Below are 18,086 nucleotides of genomic sequence, written 5' to 3'. Positions count from 1 at the left end.
CTGAAGAGAAACTTGTGCAGCCATAGTGTTTGGTTTGGGAAGATTTGCCTTTTTTTTTTTTCCTTAAAAAAAAAAAAGGCGAAATATGGGGAAACAGAGGCCAAGTGACAAACCTGGCACCCTACCCTTGCCATTCCCTTATGTGCCCTCTTGTTCCCCAGATCCCATCCTAAAGCCCAAGCAGCCACTGCCCTCCAGCAGCCTCCAGGCCTCCTTCCCAGGCCTCTGCATGGAGATTGGAGCTCGAACTGGAGAAGGATCCTTCCTCCCTTGCCACAGGACTACACAGACAGAGGCCAGGTAGAGCCCCAGGAGCTGCAGGCCCTGCTGGGGAGGAGCAGGAGGGTGATGGAGGGAAGGGCTCCTGGTGCTGTCCCTAATGCACCAAGAACGATCATGGTGATTCCTGCCTCCCTGTGCACTCATCCACCTCCAGCCCTCTCTCCCTTTCTCCTCAGTTCAACCCCTCCACCTATTCCCCTCCCTCTACCCTTCTCTCCTCATCTCCATCTACCTCCACCTTCCATTCACCCATTGCTCCATCCCCTCTTCTATCCATCCAGAGCAGTAACAATCAGTGAACCAGGCTGGCATTGGCTTTCCAAGGCTTAACCCACAGGTCCCAGTGCCATGAGCACTCTTCTACCATTTGCTGGAGCTGGGGGCACTGTAGTAGTGCCCAGGCCTGATTCTGGAGGAGCTGGGCCAGAAAGGCTGCCCTGGTGGATTAGTTAGTGGCTGTGTAAGGGCAGAGCAGGGACTCAACAGGTATTACCTGCCAGCAGCCAGATTTTACATGACTTAACCAGCGTTTTCTGTCTTGGAGACTCCAAATTCCCTACTAAGTTAGTGCAATAGTGCATTAAAATGGGCTGCACACACTGCAAAATCATTTATCAGGAGCCATAAGCACATTCAGTTTAGGTAGGAAGAGTTGCTGCAAATTGAAGTCTGCCCAGCAGCCTGGACTTCAGCTGGGGTCTTACATGTTACGAGACCGTGCTATAGGCTGGCTGTGAGGTGTTGAGCGGTCCATAGCAGGACTATCTCCCTGCAGATGCAGAGGTCATATTTCCTGTGCTTTTTTCTGTAAAAGACTTTTCAAGGCCATAGGGCAGAGAGCTTTGGGAAGCTCAGAGTGCTGAGCAAATCCCCCCCGTTACGCTGTTTAGCCAGAGTTCATGGCTGGGGGTGCAGCAGCATGGTACCTGACTCCTGCAAGGATGACTCTTCAGACCAGGCAGCTTTGCCAACTGCAGAGGAAAATGCTGTTTCATCTGACTGGTGTTTTTTACATGTCGGCCTCACAGCTGGTTTCACATTTAACTGAGGCCACGAAGCAAACCCCCACCAACAAGAACTGCCCAGCAGATACCTCCCCTAAGCTGACAGGCTATTTGCACTACTGCAGGTGTTTGCAATACAGCTACTGCAAAATGTTTTTAGTTGCTGCTTTTATCTCCATAGTCTTGATGTTCCTTGTAAAGCATCTAACTCGGCAGAGCTCATGTCCACCGACAATACACAGCAAATTGCAGCCATACCTGTCAGTTCTTAGTTGGAGATTCTTAGAGCACCAGCTTGCAGTTGCCTGCTGAAGGGACCCCCGCTCTCCCCATGCATGAAGTCTGCATTCCCCACTCTGTTACCACTGACATTACTACCTGTTCAAGGCAGCTAACTGGCAGTTAAATCAATATTAATATTTTATTATGTTGTCGAAGCCCTCCACAGGAAGTTGATGTAACAGGTTGCTAATGCACTAGAACTCGTGCCCAGAATTGATTTCCGGGCCATTGAGGTCAGCTTTGGAGACAGTATTGAACCTTGCTTTGGAGTCCAACTGTTTGCTGCCTTCCTACTTCAAAGCAAAGTCAAGACAAAAGACCATAATTGGAATTTCATTCTCCCGCGGAACATTACACTGGGGGATGCAGCTCTCTTCATCTCTCAGTGTGAGACAGTTTACCCGATATGATTTGTTCTTAAGAGTGAAGCACTGTTTCAGCCAAATCCCAGGATGGGGGGCCCCCATGCAGATCCATATCCAGAAGTCTGGTTGCCAAGATTCAGCGAGTACTCAAATTGGACCAGACTACGCCAGCTGCCTGTAGAAGCAAGACTTGCACGGGCAGAAGACAGCCATGTCAGGAGTGAAGGCCAAGCAACTGGCTTTACAAGCCCCTGGCGCTCCCTACCAAAGAATGGGCTTGACTCCAGGCTCCAGCACACGGTACGAGACTGGAGTAGCAGCGCTAAACTCCTCTTATCTGGCTTTCTGATTGCACCCACCTGTAATTTTTAGCACAAACTAAAGCATGGCAAGATGCCATTAGTATAAGCCATATGCAGTTGAATGGAAAGGCAGTTCAAGAAAAGGTAAGTAATTGGATTTACCAATTATTGGAGAATGCCACAGCATCCCGTTTAAAGTACTATCTGCTGCTAAATGATGCACTGCCTACTAGCAGCAATTTGAAAGATTAAAGTCCCTCTTATTCCACAAAGAACTGTGAAACTGCTCATTGAAAGCTCTTTAAAACTCCTTGTCCAGGGGCCTGGAGATGTGAAAGGTCTCTGAGCCCTGCGTGTCCCCTGCTACAGCCAGCTGACCTCCTGCTGCACCCTGCCAGCCCCCAGTGCTGCTCTCTCACTCCCCCTCCTCAAAGGAAGAGAGGGGGAAAATATGATGTAAAGGGCTCACGGGTTGAGATAAGGTCTGGGAGATTCCTTACCAATTATTGTCACAGGCAAAACAGACTCAGCTGAGGGAGATTAATATGATTTATTGCTTAGTACTAGCAGTAGAGCAGTGAGAAACAAAAAGCAAACTTAAAAATCACCTTTGTCCCCCATCCACCTTCCTCTCTACCTCTTTCCCCTGGGCAGCCCAGGGAATGGGGGCTGCAGTCAGCCCAGCACACTTCCTCATCCGCTGTTCCTTCATGGTCACTCCCTTCCCCTGCTCAAGCGTGGGGTCTCTCCCACGGGGCTGGAACTCCATACTGATCCTATGTGGGCTTCTCACAGGCTGCAGCTCTTCAAGAACTCCTCCAATACATGTCTGTACCACGGAGTCACAGAATGACTTGGGTTGGAAGGGACCTCAAAGATCATCTAGTTCCACCCCGCCTGCCATAGGCAGGGATGCCACACAGTAGATGAGGTTGTTCATGGCCTCATCCAACCTGCTCGAACACCTCCAGGGATGGGGCATCCAAAACCTCTCTGGGCAACCTGTTCCAGTGCCTCACCACCCTCTGAGTGAAGAATTTCCTCCTAACCTCTAATCTAAATCTCCCCTCTTTTAGTTTAAAACCATTCCCCCTTGTCCTGTCATTATCTGATTGAGCAAAGAGTCGCTCTCCATCTTTTTTATAAGTCCCCTTTAAGTATTGAAAGGCCGCAGTGAGGTCACCCCGGAGCCTTCTCTTCTTTAGGCTGAACATCCCCAGCTCTCTCAGCCTTTCTTCATAGGAGAGCTGCTCCAGTCCTTTGAGCATCTTTGTGGCCTCCTCTGCACCCGTTCTAACAGATCCAAACCCTTCTTGTGCTGGTGGCCGCAGACCTGGACACAGTGCTCCAAGTGGGGCCTCACAAAGGCAGAGTGGAGGGGTCCAGCTGCGTCAACACGGGTCCCCCACGGGCAGCGGCTCCCCCCAAGCCCCCTGCTCCTTTGTGGGCTCCTCTCCACGGGCTGCATCTCCCGTGGGAGCTCTCCATGGACCACAGCGCCCTCCAGACCACATCCACCTGCTCCGCCGGGGACCCACGGGCTGCAGGGGGACAGCCTGCTCCACCAGGGGCCTCTCCAGAGGCCGCAGGGAAACTTGTGCGGCGTGCCTGGAGCACCTCCTGCCCTCCTGCTGCACCGCCCTGTGTGTCTGTGGGCTTGTTTCTCTCTACATTTCCTCACTTCCCTGCTGTTGCCTAGTGGTTTTTACCCTACTTCGGAGCCGTGGGCCGATTCTCTAGCCCATGGGGACGGAAAACGCATGGGCCCGGCGGTGGGCCAGGGGCTGCGGGCACCCTCCGGGTGCCCGCAGCCCCTGGCCCACCGCCGGGCCCCGGCTCCTTGCCCGGCGCCTGCGCTGCGCCGCCCCATGGCGGCTCCGGGGCGGGCCCGGCGCTGCGGAGCGGCTGAGAGGCGGCGCTGCGGGCTGAGCGCAGCGACAAGATGGCGGGGCGGGTGAGTGAGGGGAGGAGAAGGCGGGGGGGGGGACGCGGCTCCTTCCCGCCTTCGGTGCGGCCCCTTCGGGTCGCTTTTCTCCTCTACGAGCGGCTTTTGAGGGGGTGCTTTCTCGCAGGGCAGTCGCTGAGCGGGGTGGGGGTGCTGTGAGGACGTGGTGATCCCTCTCCTCGTATATTGGGGTTTTGGGGCGCCCTGAGGGTGCGGTGTGGCTGTGGGGGGGCTCTCTGGCTGTGGGGTAGGGCCGTGGGGTCCTCCAGGGGTGCTTTGAGGTCCTCCAGGGGTGCTGTGAGGCCGTGGCGACCCCTTGACGAGGGGGTTCCCTCAGGGGTGCTGTGAAGTCTGGTGACCCCTCTCCCTTTGGGATGTGGGATAGGATTTAGGATCCCTCAGGGGTGCCGTGGGGTTCCTGTGGGGGAGCAGGGGGGCGTCTTAGGGTCTCCTGAGGGTGCTGTGAAGCTCTGGTGATCCCTCGGTGCTGTGGGTGAGGTTCTAGGGCTCCTTTAGGAGCACTGTGAGGCTGGGATGTGCCCGCACCATATGGGGTGTGGGGCAGGATCATTGGGTCCCCTAAGAGTTCTGGGAAGCCACAGTGGTACTTTGGTGTTTGGAAGGGGCTTTAGGGTTCCCTAAGGATGCTGTGAGGTTATAATGGCCCTCTAGCACTGTGGGGAGCAGGGAAAGGTTTTTGGGGTGCCCCAGGTGATCCTTTTCCTGGTTGTGGGGTGGGATTGTTGGGTCCCCCCAGAGTGCTCTGAGGCCCTGGTGGGATATGGGGCGGGTTTTCTGTGACCCTACTGACTCCTCTGGCCTGTGGACACTGGCCAAGCACCATCCCGTGACGTGGGTCCAAGCTGTGTTGTGTTAAAACACCCCTTAAGGTTTGTGCAGGGTTTTACTGCGCGCTTGTTAAAAATAATAATAATAAAAAATTGTTGGTGACTGCTTAGGTAAAATTAGCAAGCGGTCAAAAAGGCCTTAAAACGTAAAAGGACAGTCGTGTCTGTTAAATCACTCTCGTATTGCCTGGTATATCCCCTCTGTTTTCAGGTCCAAGCTCCAAGAGCTGCAAGCCGCAGTTAAGGTTGCTCAGCTCTGTGCCGTGAGCTCAGTCATCCTCTGCTGGACGCCAGCTCGTGAAAGTCACATTTCTCGTTACTGCCTGCTTCAGGCTGAAATCTTCTGTCTTGACCCAACAATCTCATTGATTGAGATCTTGGGGAATAGGTTTTCTGGTAGTTTTTTTTCTATGGTGTTTTTGTCTGGTGGAAGCAACAGCAGATGGTGCAGTGGTGTGGTGTAGAGCAGTGGGGAAAAATTTGGCCCAGTGATAAGCTATGCGTCACAGGTGAGCAGATTTGCTGGAGTGCCACCTCAAAAATGCTGCTGTTAATTGAGAAAAAAAAAATCGTGTTATGCAGTCTTTCTATTATGAAGAGCTTTTCTTCTGTCCTTGCTCCAGATCTGTGGTCGCACTTTCTTCCTTCCATCTTTCTTCGTCACCCCAATATTTGCTGCAGTGATCCCACCAGCTAATCCAGGAGGAATCTGTGTTTTGTTTGACTAGCGTTTTTCAGTTTTCTTGTCTTGCCAAAATCAGGAGCCCAGTGCTTTCATCTGTTGTAAGATCATTTTAGCCATAACAAACGATACTGTTGTGATACTCCTTGTAGCCTAAACTAATCTGCCTGCTGCCGTCTTGTCTTGTCCCTGCTCGCTGGGTACCCTGGCATGCTGAGTTCACAGAGAACCATTCACATAGTTCACTGAGTTAGTTTTCAGTTGCCCTGGTGTGCTGGAAAGGCTTCATGAATGGTCTGAGTGCTGGTGACTGAGGTTGTGGGGAGTAAGGAGAGGGATCGGCCCCAATTTTTCCTGCTGCTGTGAGCTATTTCTGTGCTTTTGTGCCCGCAAGAACCTGAAAAAATCTACCTTTATTAGGCTAACTTGGATGCCTTGTGGAGAAAAGGGGGGATTTATGCAAATTTAGGAGAAAGGTTGGAGCTTCATTGTCATGTAATCTGGCAGTTCAAGAGGGTGATACTTCCTTTGGGTTACCAGGAAGCCTCTTGCTATTCCGTATTTTCATGAATTATCTATAAATATAATTGTTGCCGAATTATCAGATTATTTAATGCCGTGAAGAGTGTTCTTAAGCAAAGTGTTTCATAGCATTTTCTGAGCCTGGTCCAATCATGCACTATGGTGAATGCTGTTAATGTAAATTAATAAACAAGCTGTCTGCTCCCTCCAGCTTGCATGTGGGATAGCAGCAGCTCGGAAAATGATGCAGAGGTCAGATGAGCAAGCAACAGCATACGTTTCGGATGTGACATTGGACCTGTTGTGATCCTTGTCTATGTAAGTAAGGAACAGTGGGTAGGAGGATGGAGGTGTGTGATATCTCTAGATACAGCAGGTGAGTCTGATGCTGGAACACTGATGCTGTTCTGTTGTCAACATTTTTAAAAAGTGCTTAAACCTGGAGAACGCATAAAGAAAGCTTCAGTGAGTACTTGTGGCCTGAAAAAATGTCCTGCAACGCAACCTAGAGCTTAGTCTATTTTATTAGACTCACGTGATTTGACTTGTGTATGCATACTTTTATAGAGAGAAATGAATGGCTTTCCGGAGGTAGAAGAGAGACAAAATCGTCTGTTAACATTTTAAATAATGGATACAAATGATAGGCCAAATATTATTAATGCCCAGTGCTGTTTCAGGTATATTCCTCTACTCCCTTAATTGCACTGCCTTTCCTCAGTTGCAAGGCGGATACAGTGGTTAATGGTGATGGAAGCTTACAGGAAAAATAGTTTATGCTGATTAGAAATAATGGCTGCTTCTGTTCCAATTTGTCCTCTATCTCTGCATGCAGTCACGAGGTACGCAGGCAGCCCCTTGAGCTTGCGAGGACGTCGGTCAGTGTCTGTGAGAGAGGAGGGAACGCATAAAGCTGTCTGGCTCCATCCGTGGTCAGTTCCGCTTCCCTTGCACTGAGACTGGGCCTCTGGAAGATGGCTGGTGCTGTAGGTCGTTGACGTGCACCTCGTTAGGAATTACTTCTCAAAGGAAAGTAGAAAGGCCAGATGATTTCTTAGCATGTGGCGCGTTTAGAGACTTCTCAGCCTTATTCCAGCCAGTGTCAAGCTGCTGATCCAGAACGAGCTGTGTTTCTGCTCGTATCTGCACCACATTGAGGAGCTACGTAGACGAGTGGTGTAGGGGATGAAGCAGGGTTACATGGCTGCAGTTCTACCCTTACAAGCTGGCAAGAGGTCTTCCTTCAGAGTCATGCATGCTGAATGTCGACTTGGTAGAGTGGAAGTTGGTGATGATCCCCACCAGAGACTGGTGTGTGTTTTGTGAAGGATTATTACAGTTCTGTGATAGCTGCAACTTGTGTAACCCAATCTTCGTTTTTTTTTATTTGCTGTTTGGGACTCATATATGTGAATTAAGCATCACATGGTATTCCCGTTGGCACAGTGGTAGGAGACGCTAGCCTGTTTGCCTCTCAGAAGAAATTTCTATCTGTATTTAGTTGGAGATGATTTTGGTTTCATTCAGTTAATCGTAGCCTTTAGTTTATCTTGCAGAACTGTATCATAACCTCTCTAGACGAGCGTGTGATTTGAGCAGAAGATGCATTGCAGATATCTGTTGAAATCGACTGTCAAATTGAGAAAATACAGCAGTTGTGGGAATGGCAGCGAGGGACAGGCTGTACCCCTCAGTGTAACGTGACGCTGGAGACATTGCTGGACTAACGCGTGCTCTCTTGTACTCCTTGCACTCAAAGGACAGTTTTAGGTTGGGTAGTTTCGTAGAAGCTTTGAAATAATGAAGGTAGGTTTCATGTTTATTAAAGCTATAAATTCTGATTTCTTACCTCTTCTGCTAACATATGGAACCTCACTTCATAGGTGCAGGTGTCATTAGGCAACATAAGAAACATTTGTGAATCAGCTTGGTTCTTTCTTAGTGTGGTACTCGTTCTTCTGTCATCACTTACACTTTTGGAAATACTAAAAAGCATAATGTAAAGAACTTTTTTTTTTTAGCAGTGTTTTAGGGGAATGGAAGAAAACTAAATCTGAATGGTTTAGACCTCTTCTGCAGCTATGTACTTGTCTTGTGAACTCATCGCAAATACACTTGTGTGCTTCTTACAGGACTGCTGGTTTATGAAAACCCATGCTAGATTATTTGGAATAAAAATCTGCCAGCTGTGAGACCACACAAATGATTGCGGCCATGGGATATCTGACCTTGTCATCTCTGATTACCTTTAATCTGTTGCGTGGCTTAGTGTTGTAGAAACTGTGTCCCCAAGCTTATACTGAGTAAGACAATGCAACAGGGAGATGTCAGTGTGGCCTCTCATCCTCAGCTTTTGGAGATGTTGTTATGCTACTTCTTTTCTTGCTAAGGCAGGCCAGAACTTGCCATCTGTAGCCAAGGAGTTGAAAAAAATCTGGAAAAAATCAAAAAATCGTTTTGTGGTTCCCTTTAAGCGTGAATTTCTTAAATGTTGCTCTCTTCCATAACAAGATCTTCTCTCTGCCTATCCTTGGTTCTTAGTGCACAGGGGTTGTTCAGGAGAGGACCCTGTGGTCTGGGAGATGCCCTAGCTGTAAATTTGGAGAAAGCTCGTAACTGTCATAACATCGGCTCTGCTTAAGTCCCCAGAAAAGCATTCCTTGGAAAACAGTCGTGGTTACATTCTGCTAAATCGCCTGCCAGGCAGGACATGGTTTTCAGTGGAATAAATTTTTTGTTGATTCATTTTTTATGTGAAAATGTACTAGAAGTCTGAAAACTAAAATATAGCTTTTTATGGTAGGTCTTCGTCTTTTTCTGATGGGAGTTGGTGGCTACTGGCCAAAGGCACTCTGAGGGGACAAGCTTTAGGAAGAGCTGATGCAGTGACTGTTAGCTGACCCCTGAACGCTGTGACAGATAGTGACAAGGTAGTAACTGAAATATTTTGGAGAGACCGGGGCCAGAGCGTGGTCTCTATGTGATGCAGCCATTTGCCAGGCATAGCCGTCAGGACGTTGTCTCAAATCCAGGCTGTTCTCTGGCAGAGACCTGATTTTGTGACTAGTTTTCCTTACTGGCCGTTTCCACAAGTTTCTTGACTTTCAGGAGTTGGAGAGTTGTGTTGGAGGAGATCTGTGAACAGAGAAATTCAAGCAAGGAACACTGCCGCTACGGTTAATAGAAAAGCCTTCAGCACAGGATCCTGTTACTGGGGGTTGGAGCCAACTGGTACGACTGCTTGTTAAATCAAGGCTGAATAAATCGCTCTTCTTGCACTCTCGTGCCCTGTTCCAGTGCTGGCGTGCTCTTCCGTATGTATGTAGGGCAGGTAGTTCAGAAGGGTTAAGTATTTGCAGCAGAAAAAGATAGAACCCGTTTCTGGCGTCTCCTGGGCCGCAATAAGGCAGAGACCTTCTGTCAGAAAAAATCTGGAGTAAGTTATGCCCTGAAGTTGTGTGAAGTTGCTTGCTTTTTCTGTAGAAATGAGCTGCCTGTAATTGGGGAGCACTTGGTACAGTTGTCAGTGCCGGATACAGCCCGTCACTGATGGGCTGAGTTGGAAATAAGCAAGGGATGGCAGCATCTCAGGCTGTCACAGGGCAAATTCCAAGTTCAAGAGAATATTTTTAGTCTTGTCTTTGTTGCCATTGAGTAATTTTTCTAAATAAATGGAAGGAATTTGCATCCAGTAGGTGTCTTCCCAGCTAGCCTATCAGAGTCCTCTGACTTGCATCCCAGGCTAATATCTTGTGGGTGCGCAAAGTTTCATTCTTTTAAGGATTTTTCAAAGAGGTTTAGATGAAACACGACAAGTAGCAATTCCCTGTAATTAAATAGTTGATTGCTTGGCTCTTGGAAGAAATGTGAGGCAACATCAACTCCAAAAATGGAGGTGTTAATTACAAATGCAGGTATTCTGGGTCATTATTTCTTAATTGGAAAGTGGAGCTGGTGTTTTCACGCTCAGGGAACAGCTTTCTGATTATATGGCAGAGCAGCAGGGGTACAGATACATTTTCTGATAACACTTTTCTGATAATACTGTGAAGAACTGATACGGAGAAGGACATCTTTGCTGGGCGAACAACCTATTTAATTAGATTATAGACACTATACTGGTAGCTTGTAGTTCTCCTTTAGCACACTTGTTTCTCATGTGCCTTTTGACCAGGCAAGCCTTTTAGTCCTGGAAGTATAATTTCTGTTTTTGATAACGTTGCAAAGTACTGGCAGTAGTACAGCCAGATCCCCAAAGCTACATGCAGGTTCTTAACTGCACCCAATGAAATAGCACCGAAGTAACGAAACTCCCTGCAGAACTGACCTCACCTGGCTGTAAACTTTGCAAACAAAAAGTAAGCAGAAGTCACCACCCTAGGAAAAAAAAAATCCCCGAATTGCTAAGATAGGTGCCTCTGTGCTAATAAAGTGGCTTTCGCGTGTTAAGATGGAAGTAATTTCTGTATTGCCGCTCAGGCCTGTGAGGGAAGCAGGTGTCTGCTGTTAGATGAAGCAAATGGAAATGTGTGTGTCATGTATACAGCGGAGGCTTGTTGGCGTCTGTATTGCTGCCCCCCTAATGCAATCATTCCTCTTTTAATAGGAGAAGATCGGTGTTTATGAGCTTGTCGCAGAGAGAGAATACAGCTCCTTCCAGATCAGAACAAAAGCTTCCAGCCAACTAACCTAGCGGTCACAAGGAGCAGATGGGAAGGACGGTGCTGAGCAGCCTCAGGGCTGCTTGTCCTGGGGGACCCCATGCGTAACCTGCCGGGCGCTGCAGGGCTCTTTGTGCGGCTGTAGATCAGAAAAGGAAACTGGCTTGCCAGGGTGACTCTTTCCAAACGGTCATTTGTAGGTGTTTGATCTCTCCTTGTGCAAGCAGGGCTGCAGAACTCTGGGAGCTTTGTCAGAGGATTTTTTCAGATGTCCAGAAAAAACCTTCAACTTGTTATTAGCTCCTTCAGATTTTTTTTTTTATTTTTAATTTTAGAAACGCAGCATTTACGGCATCCGTTGCTGAGTGTATTCCCTGTTGTAGGCATCGCATTGCCATCCCTTTCATAATTTTCACATAATTTTAGTTTCGTCTGTACTGCTTCCCACTATAGGCTATTACAGTGCTGCCTTCCTCTGCTGGTTAGGAACCCTTTCTTAACTGCTAGTTGTTAGCAGTGATAGCGTTGGTATCAGCTTATACCTATTTCTTCTGTCCTTTAGGGTAGAGTCATTTTTCCTCTGTTATTTAGCTCTATGATACGTGTGTGTTTAGAGAGAAAGTAGTTATAATCCTCTTCAGGCCTTCTGTGCTGGAAGAGCTTAATTTGGCTCCTTCTCCCAGGCTGTTGCTGACCCAGCTCTGCCTCAGCTCATCTTTCTGCGTGCTAGTGCTGGTGCTCGTCATCTGCGTGCAGCAGGCTCCTGCTGTTTGCAATTTTAATGTTCATTGCTTTGTTGTTTTCTTTCCTTGGATTCCATTGCCACTTGATGCGTTGGATCTTTTGATACAAACTGCACTGGGTGATGCTTCATGCACACCTGCTTTCCCTCAGGAACGGAGTCTTGAATATTGCTGTAGGTTTTTACGTTGCAGCATCTCGGTTCTCTTGTTTTTCTTCAGAGCTCCTTTAGTATCATAAGTCTCCCTTTCGATATTCAACAAAGAGATTTTATTTGCAGTGGTGAGTGAGCGTTTCGCTTCCAGCCCCTCTGCCTGAGTCAGCTGTGGTCCCACGCAGCCAGCAGGCAGGAGTGCACCTGCTTCTGCCCTGGTAAGCGGGCGCTCGGCTTTCTTCGTCCATGCCTCTGCTCTAGACTGGAGGCCTGAAGGTACTTTGGCACCTAAGAGCTGGCACAGGAGAGCTTTTTGGAACGGGCAACCCCCATTGGTACACAGATGAAGAGGAAACTTCAGTTTCTATTACTCAGAGCCGTTTGACATTGCCTAGCACTTGTTTGCCAACATCTGCGTGGCGGATACGATGTGTATGTACACAGATATACGTGCAGACCTCGCCGTGCATACATTTTCCACAAAAGATTTTAAACATACAGTGCTTTAACGATATTTGTTGTATAAACAAATAGTGCAGAAGCAGTGCAGAGAGCAGAACCTGCCTCAGCTTCAGAAGCTGTTTCATAATCCCCTGGTTAGGATTAGAACATTAAATGAGTTAAGCTGTTTCAAGTGAAGAGCATCCTTGCCTTAGCATTTAACGTTTTCGCTCTTTTATTCGGTAGCAACTGACAGGTAGTGGTGAGCTGCCATTATGTACCGCCCACTTACCTCCTGTGGGGTCTGAGTAATGGGACACATGTTTTTCTTTAGCTTCCTCTATCAGCCTTAACAATTCACAAATATTAACCGTATTTTTTGTACTCTGTGCTCACCCATGCTACTCTTCTGTAATATTCCAGAGATCTTATTCATTCTCTTTCCCAGTGAGTGCAGTGCTTTGTTTTTGCTTAGGATGCTAGTCTTGCAATTCAGGATGAGAAGAGGCATTTTTATCTGTGTATGAAAATACCCAAATAACTTCGCGTTGCTTTCTGGGCTGAGCTCTCCCAAAACACAAGGACAGCTCAGTGTCATGTTTTACTTGAGGAACACTGCAATCCGTGCAGCTTTGAAGACTAGTCTCTGAAAGATCAGACATTGTGATATTTGCTTCGGTTAGGAAGCTATTTGTTCTTTGGGAGTAAGTTTTACTCTGTAAAAGTAAAATGTGTCAGGTCATTGAGCCTCCTGGTGCTGTATCTTTGTGGTTAGCATCAGCTCAGTGGCAGAGGAATAGAGGCAACATTGCTGCTGTGTCATAAATCCAAGGGTGAGGTCCTTCGTGTCTGTCTTTCAGCATAAGATTTATCAACACATCTTGCAGTCACATTTTTCTCTTGGCAAACAAGAGGGTTATTGGAGTAGAGCTCTGCGTAGGCACGGTTTGGTGACCGGTACCGCAGTACTGTAGGGGGTGATGGATGCCTCCTGCTGAGGATGCTTCAGGAAGGAGGCACCGCCTCGAGCTGGAGTCACCTCCACAGAGCTTCCCTGTCCTTGGAGTCCTCTCCCGGGATAAATCAGAGCAGCAGCTGGAGGCGGAGAAGACTTCTCTTGCTCCTTTAAGCCTGATAAGTGTCTGTTGTGGGCACGGGACCTGGGAAGATGTATGTGGGTCACCTTCAAGCCAGAGGTGACAGCCACGGAGTGCAGCAGGTGCCATTTGCTGTCAGCTGCAAGATCAGCTCTGGTGCCTTGCTGCAACTGGGATTCGTGTTGTCTTGACTAGTTCCTAGCAGTAACCTACTAACTAGCTTACAAAGAGCTTGTGTAAATATACCTGATGGTTTTTTAAATATACTTGCAGGGATTTTGCTCCCTGTGTTTGCTGCTGGGCGGTGCTGGGGAAAGGCACGGTCTTCAGTTTGTGCTGGGGGCACCCAAACTGCGAGAGCTCCAAGTGTTCCCTGACAGCACTGTCACTGTAGCACAGGGCAGCCCGCTGGGCTCCAGCAGCTCCTGTAACGCCCTGGACTTGTGCCTTGATGCCTTAAAACATATGCAGGAGCTGCCTGTGCCTGCATCTTTGCTCAATTGCCGGACAGACAGACAAGAGCCCCTGTAACAGTGGTGCTGGGGATGTGAGTGGGGAGATAAGAGGAGGCCTCTGGAACTGTTTGTTCCTCCGTCCTCTCTAGGTGTTTTTCGGTTTAGTTGTCTTCTATGTGGCCGGATTTCCTCAAATTGTCTCTTGGACATTCAGGAAAACCTGCTTCGGTTGAGCGACATCCTTTTCTTGCGCGAGCTGCGTGGTGCTGAAAACGCTTGCGTGTCGATAACATATTGAAGTTTTCTGAAATCGTTTTGTAGCTTGTGGAGGGTACGGACTGCGGAGCTGGGGGCACAGCGAAGCTGCTAGGTACAGCGGGAGGTGTTGGTCAGTGTTAAGGGAGAAACGGGCTTGTGCCGAGCGCAGGAGGAGGCGCTGAACGGGGCAGGCGCTGGGATGGCTGGCATGGGCTGTGCTGGTACTGCTGCAGAAGAAAGTAGGGTTTGCCACACATCTATCATGTTGTAGAGCCGGGGAAAGGAACGCTTGGTGCTGAATTTGAAATGCATTCCTTTATATTTATGCAGGTCCTTAAAGCAAAGCTTGCACGTTCCCAGAGGCGGACAGAAATAACGCAGAGGAGTGGCAGCTCTGCCAGGCGCTCGCGGTTCGTGTAGGAAGCAGTTTGTCAGCGAGGATTAAAAACGCGTTTGAGGACTAGTGCTGTAAAAAGGCTTAATCCAGGAGCTCTCTGGATGGTTTTCGCCAGAAATATCCTACCTAATGCATTTATCAGGGCATGCTCTTCAGAAAATAGTCCCCTCACAAATGAAAGGTGAACTGATAAAGCGGTGAATGCTTTTTCAGGTGACGAGCCTTAACAGGCAGGGTGTCTATTTCAGAAGTCCGCCGATATCCACGATTTTTTATTACAAGAGTATTTAATTAAAATGTCTTACTACACTTCACATTCTGGTAGATAAAATGATTTCAAGGCTGGAAACAGATTTATTTTCTGTTGTCACATATGTCAAGGGCAACTAGGCATTACTCAGTAAAATAATGAATTAATTCATATCTAAATAGCAAATACTCTAGAAGAGTTGCATTGTTACATAAAAAGCTGATCTGTTACAGGGTACGCTTGCTCCAATACACGTGGAGAAGAATTTTCTGTGATTTGGTTCTCAAATGGCTCAGAGGGCTGCGGGGGTGAAGGCTGAGCAGGATGGCAATGCGTGGGGAATCATCGAGGCACGTGTGTGTGGATTTAAGGGTGTCTCGAGAGAAAACCCGTTTCAGATTGCCCTTAGCAGTAAACTGTCACAGGCAAATGGTTTCTGTTGCCCTGGCTGCAAATTTCTGTTTGACAAATAGTTGGGCTTTGACTCTAATTAAAAAAAAAAAAAAAAAAGACATCCTGGGCAGTCAAATTTAGATTTGCTCTGAATTAAAAATTTCAGTCTGTAGCTAGCAATAGAGACCTCACCCTTTCCATTGTTTCCTCTATTTCTAGAAGCATTTTGAGCCCAATTTTGATCTTTCAGCTATTGTTCTCTGGGATAATTCTGTGGAAGCAAATGGGGCTGGGGATGTAGGAAGGGAGTGATGTTTCTCTTTGGTGCTCCTCAGCCACCCTGCCGAGGTGCTTTCTTGGGATGGGGCAGCAAAGTATTGGCATCAGGTTATTTTAGCTGCCGATCCCCTTGTAAAAGTAGAGGAAAAAGCTGAACATAGTCTCTTGAAATAGGATTGCTCCTTTGACTTAAACAAAAAAGGCTGGGGGGAAGACACCCCCACAAAATTGGTTGCAATGATATTTAAGTAGCGATAGGCTGGAGCTGGCAGCCTAACTTAATTTTCTTCTATTTATTACTGATCTGTAATGTTTCTTATAGAGTAGGAAATATCATTTGCATCTTCATGCATTTGTAGAGGAGTTTTATGGAGATTCAGTGGAGCTGGGGAGCAGCTGGCTGAGAACGAAACCTTCCTGCAGTCTTTTGGCGATGCCCTGTGCTGCACTGAGTGCGTATATCCAGCGTGGAGGTCTCAGATTTTAGTTTCCTGAGTAACGTGAGGGAAGCAGAAAAGTAGCATCTTCATTCTGCCCTCTTTTCCCCACGTCGTGCACCTCTAACCCAGCACAGCAGCGTGAGATGGGGTTACCCAGGCTTGTAGGGCTCTGCCAGCAGCTGCTGTGCCGTACCAGCTTTCAGAAAGCCCCAGGGTGGTGGTACCTGGCAAGAAACATCTGCCAGGGAGCACTTTGCTACCTTCTGGCAGGCTGCAGGGTTCAGGGAAGCTCCATGAACACCAGGGTTCATTAGCAAGTTAACATCATTTGCCTTGCAGGCTTTCTCCTAGGTATTTCTTAGGTATTTTTCCTGAAATATTGGGTATACTAGACTGTAATGCAGAGGTCTTGGTTACAACCCTCTTTGTTGATCAGAAGAATTTGGAGAAATCATGAAGAGAAAGAGGAACTTGTCAGTGCCCTCACAGTACGTTAGTACTCGTGAGACGAGTTTGTGTTTTATGGGTTTACAGAAGCTTTGACGCTTGCCTTAGTAAAGGAGAAAAGTACAGTGTTGATATTTACTTTTTTTTTTTTTTTTCCCCCTTCCCTCTCTTTCTCGTAGTCTATGCAAGCAGCGAGGTGTCCCACCGATGAGCTGTCATTAACAAACTGTGCTGTGGTGAATGAGAAGGACTTCCCATCCGGACAGTAAGTGTGCAGTGTTGCTCTTTCAACTTTTAATCAAAAAGGGATCGTTTTCATAATTTGGGTGGAGGTGGAATGGAATTTCACATTTGGGAACGTAAATACAGTGGGTTAGTTAACAAAAGTTCTGTACCTTTAGAAAACAAAACTTTGGATGTGCCTCATCAGCAACGGAGATATTCAAAAACGTTATTTTCTGTGAAGTGTTCCCAGCTTGGGAACTGGAGCTGCTTAAGTAACTATAAACACTTCTTAGTGAAGGAATTCAGACCTTTTTTGAACTTTTTTTCTTTTTTTTTTTTCCTGTTGTTGCTGTTACATAGAATATTTGAGCTAATGGGTAATTTTCAAATAGATTTTTATCGTTTAATTGTGTTACTAGGGGCATCTTCCCACTCCTCATCATACTGGGGTACTGAAGAGTAGCGTCAGCAGAAACCATCTCTTATTCTAGGGGTTTGCATGCACAAGAACAACAGGGCAAGGCAACCAGAGCGTGAGCACAGCAATTTGGATACTTTAATTACAAGTCTCTGTGAGTGATAGAAGCTGAGTCTGGGCTTTACTTTTCTGAGAAAGACAGAAAACACATTAATTTTTCAGCATGGAATGTACAGAAGGGCTTTGCATTGAAGGAAGCCAATTCAAATACTCAGTTCCCTTGCTTTGCTGCAGCAGCGAGGTGGCTCTCTAAAGGACTTCCGTATGCAGATTGCAGACAAGTAATTAGTATCAGCTGAAAGAGAGAGCATCACACATAGCAGGAGGCTAAAGGGCTTGGATTTTTAAAATGGGAAACAATGTTTAACAAATGGTAATGATATACTTTGGGCTTTAGCGTAAAATACCTGGCCCAGATAAATTCTGCTAAGGGTGGAAAATGAGCGGCTGTGAACTGCAGGGAGCACGGGGGCCCTGCGTTTGCAGCCGTGCTCTTTCTGTGCTGTCGGTCGGCTGTGCTGCTACCCTGGAGAGCTCCTGCATTGCACCGAGCTGGCCTGGCCTCCTGCTGCTCAGCAGAACTGTGGTTGCACAACCCTGCCTGTAGTGTCAAATGAACAAACACCAAAACCCAAACCACCTCGCTCCCAAAACAGCAAAACTTTTAGTCGGAAGCAGGCAAAAGTGTCTGGTTGAAGGTAGGGGTGTCCTGCTCTCTTCAAATGATGTTTTTCCCCAAGTAGATTTTTTTTTTTTCCCAAAGTAATGGACTTACAAAAATACTCGAACTGAGCATTGTACCTCATACATTATAAAAAAGTTAATTTCCTGAAATGTGGATGTCCTAGAAGGACCCAGCTTCCAGACCTACAGCAGCCAGCTGTTTTCTTTTCAGTCTGAGAATCCTCCCTCATTATCCAAGTGTGCAGGCAGCGGTATCCTGAGACTTGCTTGGTAAGCAGGCTGGCCGTGGTTCCGGCTGAGCTGATTCTCCCCAGGAGAGCTGCCTATTTCTAGAAATTGGGGCTTATGAAGAAAGCAGCATATGTTTGGTTGTGAACAGATGCTATAAATTGTTTGGAAAAGTATAAGACTAGAGTACAGAGAAACATCCCAGCATTCAGCTACTACCGAAAGA

The 18,086-nt window shown here is 47.4% G+C and overlaps 1 protein-coding gene across 3 annotated transcripts in view; it reads left to right on the top strand.

Annotated features, from left to right (window-relative positions):
* Positions 1-4,062: 4,062 nt before the first annotated feature.
* Positions 4,063-18,086, top strand: part of NSF (N-ethylmaleimide sensitive factor, vesicle fusing ATPase) — a 78,088-nt gene continuing 64,064 nt past the window's right edge. The window contains exons 1-2 of one of the 3 annotated variants that reach the window (XM_083808952.1): positions 4,063-4,189; positions 16,425-16,510. In XM_083808952.1, coding sequence (XP_083665078.1) covers positions 4,178-4,189; positions 16,425-16,510 — 98 coding nt within the window. In that variant the 5' untranslated portion in view covers positions 4,063-4,177. Of the gene's footprint in view, positions 4,190-6,443; positions 6,551-16,126; positions 16,287-16,424; positions 16,511-18,086 lie in introns of those variants that run through there. The other 2 variants (XM_083808953.1, XM_083808951.1) reach the window with 2 other exon arrangements.

The sequence above is a fragment of the Anser anser genome, assembly GCF_964211835.1.
Source record: "Anser anser genome assembly, chromosome: 23".
Lineage (NCBI taxonomy): Eukaryota > Metazoa > Chordata > Aves > Anseriformes > Anatidae > Anser > Anser anser.
This window is presented reverse-complemented; position numbering and strand designations above follow the sequence as displayed.